The following is a 15,119-nucleotide window of genomic DNA, read 5'->3' as shown; positions in this document are numbered from 1 at the left end:
GGTCTCCCTCACCAGTCTCCAGTAGGTGGTTTTTTGTGTGTCAGTGTAATTGGCAGCTTTAGAGAGGGTTGTTGAGGGATGAGGTATATTTTGGTCTCTGGAACATTCTGGTGGCTTTCATCTGCTCAGGTGGTCCAGTCCTGATTGTAATCAGCCTGTGGACGAAATCAGGAGTGGCCCCAAACCTCTGGACTGCTCTCCTCTGTCAACACTCCACCGTGTTTCACCAGCCTTTTCTCTTCTGTTGTGTCCTTTTGTCTTCCGTACAGTACTGTCTCCCTCTCTCCCTTTTTCTGTCATTCTCTTTGTTGTTTGTCCCTCCCTCCCTCCCTCCCTCTCCTGCTGTCCCTCCTCTCTTCTTCTCCTCAATCCAACCTTCACACTGTCTTTTCCCGTCCACAGGGAGTCATGTGAGTCGGAGAACGCTGCCAGCCAGCCCTCCTCACACCCGTCCTCGCCCACAGAGAACGCTGCCAGCCAGCCCTCCTCACACCCGTCCTCGCCCACAGAGAACGGCACCGTCCCCGCCGAGTCCCGCAGTCGCCCCGGCTCCAAAAGCACTTTAGAGGAGAACGCCTATGAGGACATAGTAGGTAAATATGGAGCCCACTTCTGGAATCTCAGAGGACTGGATAGATCCAGTCATGACCTCGTACCTGACCGAGGTCATCTCAATGAATACAAAATGCTTGTCTAAAAAAAGTGCATTTGCACAGTGCCGAAAGCTCTGTAATGCCCAACTCTTCTCAGATGGTCGATGATAGATTGGTGGAGAGGTTTAATCTCGGAAACACTGTAACAATTTCAAATTCAGCATGGAGGAGATGGGGTGGAGTTATGGTGGCTGCATCTGTCATCATATCAGCCTTTATTGATTACTGCAAAGATGTATTTCTTAATACAGTAGGTTACATGCTCTGTTTTTAGACAATGGTTATGAGCGAGCCAGCAGCACCAGATGGGTTATATAATGCTGGCCTTCCCCTGGTGAACAAGAATTTGACAGTCATGGTTTAAATTTGTATCGTTTCCCCTTTCTATGGGAACAACCAACCCTTCCTGAAATACTGTCTATAAAACGTCAGAGCTGAACGAACATGTAACTCATTGCTGTTTGTTTACTCAGCACTGCATGGCAGTGTTTGGACCCCAAAATCAATACTCATCACCCTGTCATGCCTTAAAACAAACACTGACTTTCCTTTCCTCTCAAGAATCTGGATTCCATCATGATTGGACTGGGTTTTTTACCACTTTGGGAAAATGTCAACTTGACAGTGCTTTATTCCAAGTCCAGACCTTCCAAAGCCTGAGGCAGAATTCCCATCAATCACATGTTCTAGAGGTATGTGCTCTCCAGCAAGGCTTTTCACCCATGGAGAGTTTTAGTGACATGCAGAGGATATCACCATGAACACGACCAACTCACAGCTCTCAGTGCCGAAGGGTTACACACTAAGTAATAGTATGGAGCGCTGGACATTTTTAAGAGCCAAATTCCTTTCCACTAGGAAAGAAGTCAGGGCCGGCAGCCCAGTGAAAACGGCAGCTCTCCAGAGGAGCTGCATGTGGCGCTGACGTCTGTCACGTCTGGTCCGACGCTATAAATCCCTGCTCTGCTGATGAGGCTGGGACTGGACAACCACGCTGGCCCACCGAGTCAAGGGGAAACTGAGGGTAGAGAGGGAGGAGGGGGGGAGGGGGCGAGAGAGAACGACTGACATCTGTCTGTCACGCCTGAATGTATCCCTAATAAAATGTAGTTATGGCAAAGTAAAAGGATGAAATGTATAGGAGTGGTTTTGATACAGTGTGTATTACCCACAATGACAAGGCTCTCTCTCTCTCTCTCTCTCTCTCTCTCTCTCTCTCTCTCTCTCTCTCTCTCTCTCTCTCTCTCTCTCTCTCTCTCTCTCTCTCTCTCCCTCTCTCTCTCTGTCCCTCCATCGTCTTTGCACTGTGGCATTTTATTCTCATCAGTAGAGATGACCAGTGGTCCCAGGCTGAGCATGAATGCATGACCGTGTGGCAGAAGGGGGGGGGGGGGGGGGACTATCATGCGAACCCCAACAAAGCCTCCATTGTCTGGCCAACACCTCAGAGAGTGTGGGATCGGCGATGCGGTTCCAACATTTTTGTGAATGCTGATTAGTTCCAGAGGAATCCTTTGCATCTGTGTTCCTGTGAGCGTGTCCCCAGTGAATCTGCTCCCGGTCTGAGCTGGCTGGCTGGCTGGCTGGCTGGCTGGCCGAGACGCAGACACGGAATGGCGGTTTTTTATCCGATTACTGGCCAGCGGTTTACAGGTCTGACGTTCTGTTTAAGAGGAAGTTGCATCGTTGGGAGATGAGTTAGGTCTCTGGCCGCTCTTATTTCAGCTTGTAGACCAGAGAGACAAGGACAAAGCACTTCACTAACCATGTGGAGAGATCACAGTGATTCTTTGATACCTCCAGAGTCCCAACTGTCAAGATCCACGTCGAGAATCATATTCACTTGCGGTCTGGGCTACAGATTCATGATACATGAATCATGATGTTTGGCCATTGTGTGGAGTCATATTTTGCCAATTGGGAATAGGTTTCCTTTCCTGTGAGGCAGTGACTCATCTTGACCCAGACACATGGCATCAGCTCATCTGTGCTGTGGTGGAGCAGGGGTAAGATGGCTGGAGAGCCTAAGACAAACTTTATCTGTTCTCACACTCCTGGGAATCCCCTGACTGGAGTAAACATTTCCTTTGCCTATGTCATCATCATCATCATCATCATCATCCACCAAGATTGGTTCAGGTTATGTATACACACTGTAGATGTCCTGCAGACATGGGCTAAAATATACTATACTCCAACTGGTTTTGCTTTTGACTATCAGATGGTGTGGGATCCAAAAATACTGTACATCTCCCTGCATAGCTTGGTCCGTGTGGTCGCCAGGATTCTGTCCTCAGGGTGGATGAACATTATGGTTTTGTGGTGCCACCAAATGTTTATACAGAACTGCACCCCATTTTGGTCCGCTGTACATTTCTGTTGGACTGTTTACCACTTGAATGGGTGAGTTGTGGATTGCAGCCACTCCTTGCTGTGGGATAGTCTGCCCATAGTCATTTCACAGGGTAATCCAATACTTACATTGTGTGTATAGTCTCGCCCTACTTAAAGACCCTATTGTGTAAACAGAGGTGCAATCACAAGTGTGTGTTTGAGTTTGTAAACTGCATGTCTATGTCTGACTGTGTGTGTGTGCGCTGGTGGATGAGTCTCTGTGCCTTTAAAGGTGTGTGCGTCGTGTAAGTGGGTTTGCTGTTGAGGTGTGTCTTCTCCTCCACCCAAACCCTGCGCGAGTGTGTAACATTTGGGTGAGTGCAACCCAACCAGAGGAGCTGATTAGTACCCTCCGAAGCATCAGCATCCAGGGAGACATATCATTTTCCCAGCAGGCTTTCATTACAACGCAGCCCCAGTCTAATGGAGCCCTGGATCAACCAGGGGTCAGCCCAACCCAGTTATTGTCCCCCCACAGCCCTAAACACACACGGGGAATCAGTCTGGAATTTCACCTATTCTGTATCTGGATGACACGGCAGAATACTCTTGAGGAGCATGAGTGTCAAGCTGTTCTGCTCTAACGCTTAGTCATGTTGTTAAATTAGCCTTAAATACACTTTTAACCCGCATTACGTCGTGCCATTGGCATAGGCCCTCGTTGTTCTCTAGATAGATAGGTTTCCCCCTGATGCAGGACATAATATAGGAGAGATAATAGCCAGTCATACATGAAGTTGAGTTTCTTTAGAAGGCTGATTCTTTTCCTCCTGTGAGAGCCTTCTCCCTGGTGCATTCAGACACCATCTGGCCCTGTTTTCCTTCTTCAGTGCAGTTCCTTTACTTTCTCACAACCTTTTCAGACCCAGCCAACATACTGTTCTCACAGCACATGTCTGAATGGACATGGACTGCGGCGTTACACAACGTCTTCATCCGAGCTGGCCGCTCTCCAAGTGATGTCAGCGAAGGCAGCTCCGTGCGGAATCACTGTTTTCCCACCTCTGCTATCTGTTACCGCCCGAGGAACATCATTTCAGCATTTCCTTGGAAACAGCAGTCGCAGTCTATTATGAAACACCCCGCCTAGAATGAGCAGTAAAAAAAAATACGTCGGCCTCGGTGTGCGATGATGTCATGACCGACCGTGACACCTGAGTGGTTAATATCCCCCCCACCCCCCAAGGACAGTTGGCATGTCCTGGCTGTGACTCACCAGAGGCCCAGAGTAGAGTAGCCTCCAAACGGTCACCGGGGGTCATTAGGACTAGAGGGGGTCAGACACGTCCTCTCTGTGTGTTTCTGGATTTATCTGCTGTCGGGAAGCGAGTTTGGTCTGTTTAAACGTTAATGACCTGTGAACTGTCTGCCTGCAGAGAAGGAGAACCCGTACGAGGACGTGGACCTGAAGCGCAGGAGTCTGGGCCGCAAGTCTCGTCTCGCACCGGAGAGCAACCGCACTTGGACCTCCACGGACAGGAAACTCAACTCTCCTCCTCAGGTGGGTCTGCTGAGGGACCCCGCTCTGAACTGGAACGTCATCTGTTTTCTTGGGGTTCAAATATTGCCCCCCAGAATATAGTTTAGACAGTTTCGAAACTTGGACAGGATCCCACCAAAATCTTGTTTCACAGCAAGGTTTCTCATTTTCTGCTCTGCTCTGCTGTGAGCTGTGTGATGTGTTCCATTCAGCTGTCCAGCTAGTCTGGAAATGTAGGTTTGGCCCTCAGGATTTAATAACATGGGTGGCCTGTGTCTTATGGTAAAAGTTGGTTAGAAAGAGTTTCCTATTATTTATTTGAGTAGAATCCCCGCACTGCTAGCCAAGAGCCTTATAATTTGATCTCACAAACTGTTCATATGGTTAAGATGCTAAGTGTACAAGTTGATCATCCCCCCTCCCCTTTTTCCCCCCTCTGCCCCCCCCCCCCCTCTTCTCCCCTCCCCCCACCTAAACCCAGCTGCCCTCCAAGTCCAGCAGCCAATCCCTGCGATTGTCTGGTCCGGCGGACAGGAAGAGCCACCGCTTGTCCCGCCTCTCCAAGCGCCACAGCCACGACGACATGCTGCTGCTGGGCGTCCCCCCGCCCCCCTGCGGCCTGCTGGACAACGGAGTGAGCAGCGCCAGCGACACCCTGACCTCCCGCAGGCAGCGCAGGATCCCCAAGGTACGCCCCCCCCCCCCCCCGCTCCCCTCTCAGAGAGAGAGAGAGGTCATGCGGACTGGCGCAAAACTATCGCAAGGGTGTATTTCCACGCGTTCTTACCTAGCAACAGTCCAGTCTGTGAGATACGGTCTACTCTAGCATTGTTTCAGGCGTGATCTTTCCCAGTTCCGCTCCCTCTATCACGCTGAGCTAGCAAACTTGAGGAACAGACCCGTCTGGCTCCATGTTCAGCACTTCATGATCCCCTGCTCTTCCCTCCTTCCATACACTCCCTTCAATCTGGAGGGGCCGACTCTGACTCTGAAAGTTAGCTGCTCACTGAAGGTTTATAAATACTCTTTTAGGGGGAAAGAGAACGTTTTGTGAACAATGTGTAATTGTACCTCAAATCTGGAGTCTTTCGGTACCTGTCCTCACGGACCGTGCTGGAACTGAGCCGTATTCGTTTTTTACGATTTCAACAGGTCGTGTATCAAACTGCGAGCCCCACGGTTAGTTCTGGTTGTGCCGAGGGCTCTGAAAGGAATCCGATGTAAATCTCCATTTCACTCCAGGGGAGCTGATGTCCATGAGCTCTGATTCACTTCACCATTACTGAGGATTAAATAACCCTCTACTTTAGAGAGTTTAAACAGTGGACTTCCTTTCTCTGTTTCCAGCTGGTCCAGAGGATCAACTCCATCTACTGTACCAAACGAGGCAAGAAGAGGCTGAAAAAACTCTCCTTGTCCAACATTGAAACGGCATCTCTCAGAGGAGGTAAGGCTCTCCCCTTCTCTCTTCCCTCTCTCTTCCTTCTCTTCATCTCTCTCTCTCTCTCTCTCTCTCTCTCTCTCTCTCTCTCTCTCTCTCTCTCTCTCTCTCTCTCTCTCTCTCTCTCTCTCTCTCTCTCTCTCTCTGGATTAGGGAGTAAATATTTGTGTCTCAGCCACCCACATAGAGTTCCAGTCATGTCCTTTGCCTGGCATAAACATGCGTTTGTAGATCTGCCCTCTGACTTCACAGCAAACAAGTTTTTTTGTCTTTCTCTCTCCTGTCTGGTATGTGTTTACAGATGACAACAGCGAGAGTGAGAGCGACTCTGATGACAGGTTCAAAGGTGAGAGGTCACAGCATGCCGCAGAAAGCCAGTGTATGGTGGGAGATATTGCACTTGGGCCACAGCTATTTGTCTCTGGACTCACAGAAAGCCTTTCTCACTGTGCACATCACAGCCGCCCACGTCCCTGTTAAATCTATCAAGTCACTGTTATGAGACATCTAGCCGTTGGCTTGTTGTTGGGGCAATAAAAACTCCCTGAAATAGAGACGGATTAGTGACAGACACCACAAATGTTCCTGTGACTTTCATAAGCTGACACCTCCATCTGCACAGCTTGTATTCTTTGATGTCGTTTCACACTCACGCAAATCGCTGGCGACCGTAGTGGTGACCTATAAGGTTTGTGCTTCCTTCTGTGATCTTGCGTCTACGTGGCTAGGTTTGTGTTCTCCCTAGGATGAGCAGGCTTATTGGGCAGCTCCTTGTCTGTCTCTCTGTGTGTGTGTGTGTGTGCGTTGCACACCGAGTTCAGTTCATGTCCGGGTGTTGGCAGCAGTGCTAAACCCAGGCCTGGTTGTGAGGTCTGAACCCTTCCTCCTTCCCTCCCCTTCCCAGCCCACACCCAGAGGCTGCTCAAGCTGCAGTCTATCCTGCGCCGGGCGCCCAGTTACCGCACCCTGGAGCTGCAGCTGATCGAGTGGCAAGAGAGGGAGCTCTTCGAGTACTTTGTGGTGGTGTCTCTCAAGAAGAAGCCCACCAAGAACTCCTACTCTCCCGAGGTCTCCTACCAGTTTCCCAAGGTAAGGAACCAACCGACCGGAGCAGCGGGGGAGCCCTGAGGGGGCCGACCTCAAGGTCGCCGGGGTCGTTCTGCAGAGCCTTAGGGTTTACACACACATGCCAGGGAGAGAGTCCTTCCCTGTGTGGGTGTCTGTCTCGGTATGGCTCTGTGTGTTGTCCTGTGATGTATGGAGCCAAGTGACCCGCGTTCATGCTAGAACATCTAAATAGCATTATAAATGGTCCCATTTTCCAACAGAACAATATTTATTTGTAGGGTCAAATACATTAGCGTTATCTTCTTAACTTTTAGTGGCCATCACGGCCACTTAAGTCCAGGGTAGAGATGAAGAGATTGAGGAGGAGGAGGAGGAGAAGGAGGAGGAGGATCGTAATATATGGGCTCAAGGGGCCCTGGGAGCTTATTGACAGTAAGTGGTGTAACCAGGAAACAGTTTCTATGGCAGTTAAGTGTTTAGTTACTCAAAGATCTTTTATTTTAGATTTGTTTCGGTGATAGAGTCCCAGTGGAGATGGAGGCATGCTGGTTCACTGCCAGAGAAGAGCCTGACCCAATGACGTCTTAGGTCTTGGGGAGGGGGGAGGGAGTGAGGGAGGGTGGGGGTGGTGGGGGGTGGGGGGGTGATAAGGAGCAAGGGTGACCATGTGTGGGAGAGTGACTGAGCTGGTCATTTCTCCTTGGATGTAGAGGAGGTCCTTGGGGACTCCACCGTGAAAAAAAGACGGACAGTTGAAGGAGAGAGCGACTTTGTGGCACTGTGTTTCAGGCATTTCCTGTTCCCATTCCCCTCCTCTCCTCTCATCACCTCTCCCCTCCCCTCCTCTCCCCTCCCCATCTCTCCTCTGATCTAACAGCTAGAGAGACCCACCAAGCAGATGAGGGAGGCAGAGCAGAGACTCAAAGCCATCCCTCAGTTCTGCTTCCCAGACGCCAAGGACTGGAGCCCTGTGTCTGAGTACAGCAGGTACGGCCTCACAACCAGATCCATCATCCCCCCCCCCCCCCCCCCCCCCCGCCTCCCCGCTCACTGCTGCTGTACCAGAGCTACATCAATAAATAATGACACACGAATGCTAGGTTAACACGGACGGGGATGTAAGGGATGTATAACTCACCTGCGGGAATATAAGCGGATGTTTAAAGTCAATATTACGGAGCCCTGTGGAGTCCGGTGGATAGACGGAGAGATTTGATGGGTTTATCCAGTGTACTTGATCCTGCTTTTGTGAGTCCCTGATAGCGTCTTATCTCAGCACCACAGAGCCTGTACCACTTTACCATGCCTAAAGGCACCCTGGGATCCAACACTCTCCTAGTGTTGGATCTGCTTACTAATCTGTACAATCTACATGTGTGGGTTTGACTAATGAGGCCTGTGTGTGTGTGTTTATGTCGTTTCCTGTCTGTGTGCAAATGTGTATGCCCTTCCGCATGGGTACGGGAATATGCTTGTGTGTTTCCCCTGTAGTGAGACCTTCTCGTTCATGTTGACTGGAGAGGATGGCAGCAGGAGGTTTGGCTACTGCAGGCGTTTGCTGGTAAGCCGCTGTTGGTTTTCTCTGGGCACAGATCCCTGTTCACACCCCAGAGGGCCCTCTTTGTTATGACAGGCCTTTGTACGGCAGCCTCTGATATGTGTGCCTTGTGCCCCCCCCCCCCCCCTCCCCCCCACCCCCGGGCAGGCTGCGTCACTAACCTGGGTGGGAACATTAGGTATGAGGGGATAAATTGAGTTTTAATGGCCGTGTGCAACAAAGCTGGCCTGTTTGGGTCTTTCAACACCACTGGTACGAACCCCAGTTCTGTGTTTAATTGGAGTTTCTCAGGAGAGGAATGAGAAGAGTGAAACCCTGAGAAGCGGGACTCTGTCACTGTAGAACACCAAACTGCAGTGGAGGCTTCGACCCCCTTTGAGGTTTTGATGTTGATCCCCACGCTTTGGCTGGAGTTCCAAGACGGGGTGGTGTGTGATTTTGTGTGTGCGGTGACTTTATTTGCCGTTTGGAATGCCTAAGTATGTTTACACTCTTGCGTGTGTGTATGTGTGTGTGTGTGTGTGAGTGTGTGTATTTGTGTGTGTATATGTGTGTAACACTGTATTTACACTTTTGGTAGGCAGTCGTAAATGGTTGCACATGCTTAGCAGACCAGGAAGGGAACTCACCTATAATAAATTATTGCAGTTTTCTGAGTTTCTGCATTGTTCTTGCTGACTTTGCTGTTGATCAAGACTGTCTTGATCAACAGTCTGTCTCTGAGAGAGAAAGAGAGAAAGAGAGAGAGAGAGATAGAGAGAGAGAGAGAGAGAGAGAGAGAGAGAGAGAGAGAGAGAGAGAGAAGAGAGAGAGAGAGAGAGAGAGAGAAGAGAGAGAGAGACAGAGAGAGAATAGAGAGAGAGAGAGAGAAGAGAGAGGAGAGAGAGAGAGAGAGAGAGAGAGAGAGAGAGAGAGAGAGAGAGAGAGAGAGAGAGAGAGAGAGAGAGAGAGAGAGAGAGCTTTCAGCTTCTTTGGCTGGTGGACGTCCAGGGGCTGGCATAGGCCACGCATTCCTGAGGACTTTAACCAAGCACCACATGCTTGATTTAATCATCCATTTGGAAAAAGCAGAGGAGAAAATTGCATACCTAATATGGACAAGTGGATTGGGATCTCTTGTGTGTTTGCATGTGCTCATTTGTGTGTGTGACTGTGTGTGTGTTTTTGGTGTGTGTGTTATTAGTGTGTTTTTGGTGTGTGTGTGTGTGTGTGCGTAGTCCCAGGGCCAGGGCCTGTCTGGCTCCTGTGATATGCTGGGCTGTGATAGTTTAGCTGGGAGGGTGAAGGTGATCATTAACTGTGCAGACACCGCACCTGTGTTTGTTTTACTATGGGAATCTCATTTCATCATCCGAAACATCCCCATGCTTCACTGAGCCCCATCTGAACATAGAAGAGCATTGTTGTGTCTTGGCCTCCTCTCAGGCGGGCCCACATATGTCTCCTGTCCTCGGCGGCTGACCTGTGTGTGTCTCTGTCTCTGCCTCAGCCCAGTGGGAAAGGACCTCGGCTTCCCGAGGTGTACTGCGTCATCAGCAGATTGGGCTGCTTTGACCTGTTCTCTAAGGTGAGCTCAAGCCATTACACACACACACACACACACACTCACACACACACACACACACACACACACACACACACACACACACACTGCCTATTCTGTAAGTGTTGTTGTGCTATGGAGACCTGTCTCTCATCCTGGGGCTCCCAGCATGCTCTCTGCTCAGGCTGTGCCAACCTTCCCCTTCAGAAGGCACCCTGGTCAACATAAACCTTCTTTTTATGTCTTTTCTTTTTTCGCCCCCTCTGATTTACCAGTGTAATTGTTTCCTTCACTTCGGAGTTGTTTTAACATGAAACAGAGTGCTCATTGTGCTCAAGGTCTCCAGCCTTATCTTCCTACCCATTCGTCTTAAAGAAGGCATGCATTAAATCGAATACATTAGAGTGGAAGGGATTTTTATGTTGCTATGTTAGGAGTCACCATGTAACATTGAGTTCGGTTTCATGTCTAAGTAGCTTTCATCTGTTGCCAAAACAGTTCATACCGTAGTATAGGTATATAGGACAGCCAGTGCTGGTTCAGTTGCCCTGGTACAGATGGCTGGGTGTAGGTTTCAAAAGCCAGCCGTTTGTGGGTTAGAGTTGCGTAGGTGAGAGAGGAAATGTTCTTCACTCAGGAGTTTGAAGTGCTTTTCTAATAAATGTGAGAGGATGGGAGTGTTTGATTTCACAGGGCGCTGTGTGTGTGTGTGTGTGTGGTGTGTGTGTGTGGTGTGTGTGTACGAGGTAAAGGGAGTGTATGACCTTGAGTGTTAGCAGATCTCCAATGGAGTTTCCAGACAGGACCAGGCTAGGTCTCAAACAGACACATGGACATATTGGGTGGGATTTTTCTCAAATCTTTTCCACACATATCAGACTCACACGGAAACAACTCTGTTCCTACTTTTTTTTCCAAGTGTAAACTGATCCCAGGTCTAGACATTTGCACATTTCCATCCACTGTTGCCTTGGTGATCATGCCTCATTGTCACAGTCTATCGCCTTTATCTCCGTACGACCACGAAACAGAGCTCGGATTCCATCTTCTCATGTGGCTGCTTCTGCTGGCCCAGATCCAGTGGGGGCGTAACGACTGCACTCTCTGACCCCCCATCCCCTGTGTGTTCAGATCCTAGATGAGGTGGAGAGGCGCAGGGGGGTCTCGGCTGCCCTCGTGTACCCCTTCATGAGGAGTCTGATGGAGTCCCCCTTCCCTGCGCCGGGAAAGACCATCAAGGTCAAGACCTTCCTGCCTGGAGCAGGAAATGAGGTAGGACCTGCCGTTCGAGAACAGCCTCGAAACATATCTCAGTTATGATGTACCTATCTATCAGTCCTGAAGGCTTTAGATATAGAGGGGGGGGGTGTTAGGTTTGTCTGTGAGGTGTTGTCTGAGGGTCAGGTGGATGTGTTGTGGCCCAGGTCATTGAGCTGAGGAGACCCATGGACTCCAGGCTGGAGCACGTGGACTTCAACAGCCTGTTCAGCTGCCTGGGCGTGCGCCAGGTGGTGAGGGTGTTCGCCTCCCTGCTGCTGGAGCGCAGGGTCATCTTCGTGGCGGATAACCTGAGGTGAGGAGAGGCGCCGTGGCCCGGAGAGGAAAAGCGTCGCGCTCTGTGCGGTTGCACATTTTCACATCTCTAGTCATCGAAAGTCGCCTCGCACGAAGGCGAAACCGCGCTGTTTAGCGCCACGTAATGACACCAAGCTTATCCAATCACAGAGATCTTAAGCGTGCCACATTTCATCCCTAAATGGTAAGATATTTCCTAGAATACTACACCCCTGTCACACATGGTGGCCAAGGTTTAGATCCCTTCATGTCTAGGATTACAGTTCATGTTAGCAATAATATCCCCCCTCAGTTATCACTGGGGTCTGCAGTCCTCTCTCTACAGAGAGTCCACTTATGCTGACCCCGGTACAATAACAGCAGCATGACATGAGAGGGATTTTATCTCAAGCTCTCGTAAATTCCCCCTTTAATGTTTACGTTCGAGCCGAGGGCTGGCTGTTTTTGTTCTTTCAAAAAGGTTTTCGCCGATTCTAGAAACAAAACTGTGCTGAGCACAGAGATCCTGTCTGTCCATGCTATAGATAATATGGGCCGCATTCCATACGGTATTTTTAGACCCCTCTTTCACCTGTCCTGGGACCTAGCCTCAGACAGGATGCAGCCCAAACTTAAAGGAAGTGATGTCGTGTAGTCCTCAAAATAACTTCAGATTTGCACTTACTTGTTGCAGCAGTAGGGCTCAGCCTGTGCACTTTGGCTCACCCTAATCGACGATGGCAGATGTAATTCCCTACCGGAGCTGCTTGCCATTCACCCGACTCACACACAGCTAATAGCAGCCTCCCATTGTGGTTTTGACGGTTGGGGCTTAACGGGTTTAGCATGCAGCGAACTGTTACATTAATCGGCAAAACCATCTAGGACCTTCCCTCTGCTATGGACTCAATCAGCCTGTCAGCCAGCCAGCCATTCACCCAGCAAGCCAGTAAGCCAGACAGACAGCCAGACAGACAACCAGCTAGTTTGTCACTCATCCAGCCAACCGGTAAGCTTGCCTATCAGCCGGCCAAATAGATAGCCAGCCAGCCAGCCCATCATCCTGTCATCCAGGCATGCAGCCAGCCAACCAGGCAACAAGTGTTGATGGGGATCCAGAAGAGGGTCATGGCTCTGCCGGGGGCCAGGGTGCACTAACGGCCGGATGGGGTGATAAGATGGAGCAGGAGGGGGGGGGGGGGGTGTTCTCCAGGGAGCTGGGGTCCTAGCAACAGTCTCAGCCTGCCAGGCTGAAGGGCCTTCTAGAAGAGGCTGCTGTCGTGATGGTGGAGCAGGGGCAGGGTGCAGGTTTTTTTTTTTGGGAGCACTAATCTCTCCACATATCAGAGGACAGTTTAAACAAACATCAGTGGGGGCAGTGACTGCGAGGGGAAGGAATGCACTTCCTGTGTGCGCCAGTGAGCCCCCTCCCCTTCCCCCCCCCCCCCCCATGGCTTCCCTGTCACCGTATGACTGATGGTGCCACGTTCACTCCCTGTTTACAGCAGCTCTCTCCAACCCCATGGACACTCCGCCAACGCAGCCCTGGTCGTCATTCTGCCTTTCAAACGAATCCTCCTAAACACACGATGGTTGGCATTACAGTCCCGGCTTTGTTTTCAGCCCACTGCCTGCTACACAGACATGATGAGAAGGGGAACTGTTTATTATCGTAAATGGGAAGACTGATTTGAGAGCTGCACAGCCTCTCTACTCGGTTGTAGAATTGGTCTTGTTTAGGCATACTGTACTGTCATTTGAGTAAACTGAACGCTGGGTCTCTACAGAGCTCCCATAGTATGACTAGCAGATCCAAGACACTCAGATCAGTCTGGCTATTTTCACTCAGACCAAAGTTCTGTCCTGTTCAGTGTCACATCTTCATGGAAAGCCTACTGCTGTTGTGTCTGTGAAAACCTATTCATTATGTAAGCTGCTACGTATCAACGCCTACTTTGTCCATGAAAAGGGCGGTTCTGCTGACTTTTATGACTTGACCATTCAGTTCCAACTTATATTTAGAACGAAGAGACAGGAACAACTAGATGTCCTCGTGGATTTGCCTCCCAGAGAAAAGAGAGTCTCTTTAGGATTGAACTGTTGATGCAATATTCGCTATCTTCTGTTATAGTTCGACATCCTTCAAATGTGTGTACAATACTGGATGTTTAAATGGCCCTGCTCCCACTCAGAACCAAAACCTGGAGAGCTGCAGCTTTTTCTGGGGCCCGAGACCACCTGCGATACAGAGGCTCCAGTGAAAACAGACAAACACTGGTTAGGGCCTCCCTTGGCGGCGTAATGTCGTGTTGTGGGAGACCCTCTCGTCCTCTGATAAAAGAGCTGCTCCCAGCGGACCATTAGCATGCAACCCAAACCCAGAATGCCCTGCCACGAAAACATGATGTACGACCGGCCCTCCTTGTAATGTATATCCAATAGGAGCCGGATCTGAGCGAGTCCATGTTAGGAAATGTGTCTCTGTGGAGTTCATGGACTGTACTGTATAGCCTTAACCCTTCATAGTGTGCTCTGTGGGGGGTTACAGGCGTCGGGATCTTGGTTTACTTTCTTACAACAGAGTCATGGTGCCTGTCTTTCAGAATCTCTTTTGAAGTTCATATGCTGCAACATGTCTGATATGAAGCAGGTAGACAGTGACTGTGATCAGATGATGATTCACTATAATAACAACTTTGAAGCCTAATTAGATGATTTCATCACTGGCTGCGTCAGCGTGTAACGACTTAACTCGATTTACCTGAGTCCTGACTCGAGCTGGGCTCTCTGCTGGGCCGTGCTGTGTAAACAGTGACAGGAGCGTTGATCTCCCTCTCTCCTTCCCCGTGGCTCCTAACGACTCATTGAATCTTGTCTCACTGCCTCTCTTTTTCCGACTCTCTGCCTCTCCCTCTCTCTCTCTCTCTCTCTCTCTCTCTCTCTCTCTCTCTCTCTCTCTCTCTCTCTCTCTCTCTCTCTCTCTCTCTCTCTCTCTCTTCTCTCTCTCTCTCTCTCTCTCTCTCTCTCTCTATCTTTCTATCTCGCTCTTTCGTTGAATTAACCACCAGTTAGAGTTCAGACTGAGAGATCACATAGGAGGTGTTGGATTGCAGAGGTGCGCTAATAGGTGGCTGTTCCTGCGGTATGTGCGAGGCCCATGTTAGAGGAGACGAGAGCACGGAAGGCACGGCGTATCCGCGTCGGAAGAATAGAGCCGGCACATGAGAGCGAGTGGGAGAGGGAGCGAGAGGAGAGGGCAAGAGAGAGCAAGATCAAAAGAGAAGGAGAGAAAGGTGGCCCCGCGCGGGGAGGGGCGCAGAGGGAGAGCTGCGAAGGAGAGAGCCTAGCTCGGTGAATTCATCAATCTTTTTCTGAAAGGCAGAAGCCTTGTCAACTCTCCTGACCCACTTTTTCCTTACGCGGCTGGT

The 15,119-nt window shown here is 50.1% G+C and overlaps 1 protein-coding gene across 3 annotated transcripts in view; it reads left to right on the top strand.

Moving 5' to 3' along the window:
• dennd2b (DENN domain containing 2B) overlaps positions 1-15,119 on the top strand; it is a 42,508-nt gene that overhangs the window by 20,510 nt on the left and 6,879 nt on the right. For 2 of the 3 annotated variants that reach the window (XM_062470635.1, XM_062470634.1), the window contains exons 4-14: positions 403-593; positions 4,424-4,548; positions 5,009-5,215; positions 5,875-5,974; positions 6,270-6,314; positions 6,873-7,057; positions 7,914-8,023; positions 8,528-8,597; positions 10,084-10,161; positions 11,269-11,409; positions 11,562-11,710. In XM_062470635.1, the coding sequence (XP_062326619.1) occupies positions 403-593; positions 4,424-4,548; positions 5,009-5,215; positions 5,875-5,974; positions 6,270-6,314; positions 6,873-7,057; positions 7,914-8,023; positions 8,528-8,597; positions 10,084-10,161; positions 11,269-11,409; positions 11,562-11,710 (1,401 nt within the window). The remainder of the gene's footprint in view (positions 1-402; positions 594-4,423; positions 4,549-5,008; positions 5,216-5,874; positions 5,975-6,269; positions 6,315-6,872; positions 7,058-7,913; positions 8,024-8,527; positions 8,598-10,083; positions 10,162-11,268; positions 11,410-11,561; positions 11,711-15,119) is intronic. The other variant, XM_062470636.1, reaches the window with a different exon arrangement.

This window comes from Osmerus eperlanus, chromosome 10 (assembly GCF_963692335.1).
Source record: "Osmerus eperlanus chromosome 10, fOsmEpe2.1, whole genome shotgun sequence".
In the NCBI taxonomy this organism is placed as follows: Eukaryota; Metazoa; Chordata; class Actinopteri; order Osmeriformes; family Osmeridae; genus Osmerus; species Osmerus eperlanus.
Note: the sequence above shows the minus strand (reverse complement) of the source record. Positions and strands in the feature narration are given on the sequence as shown.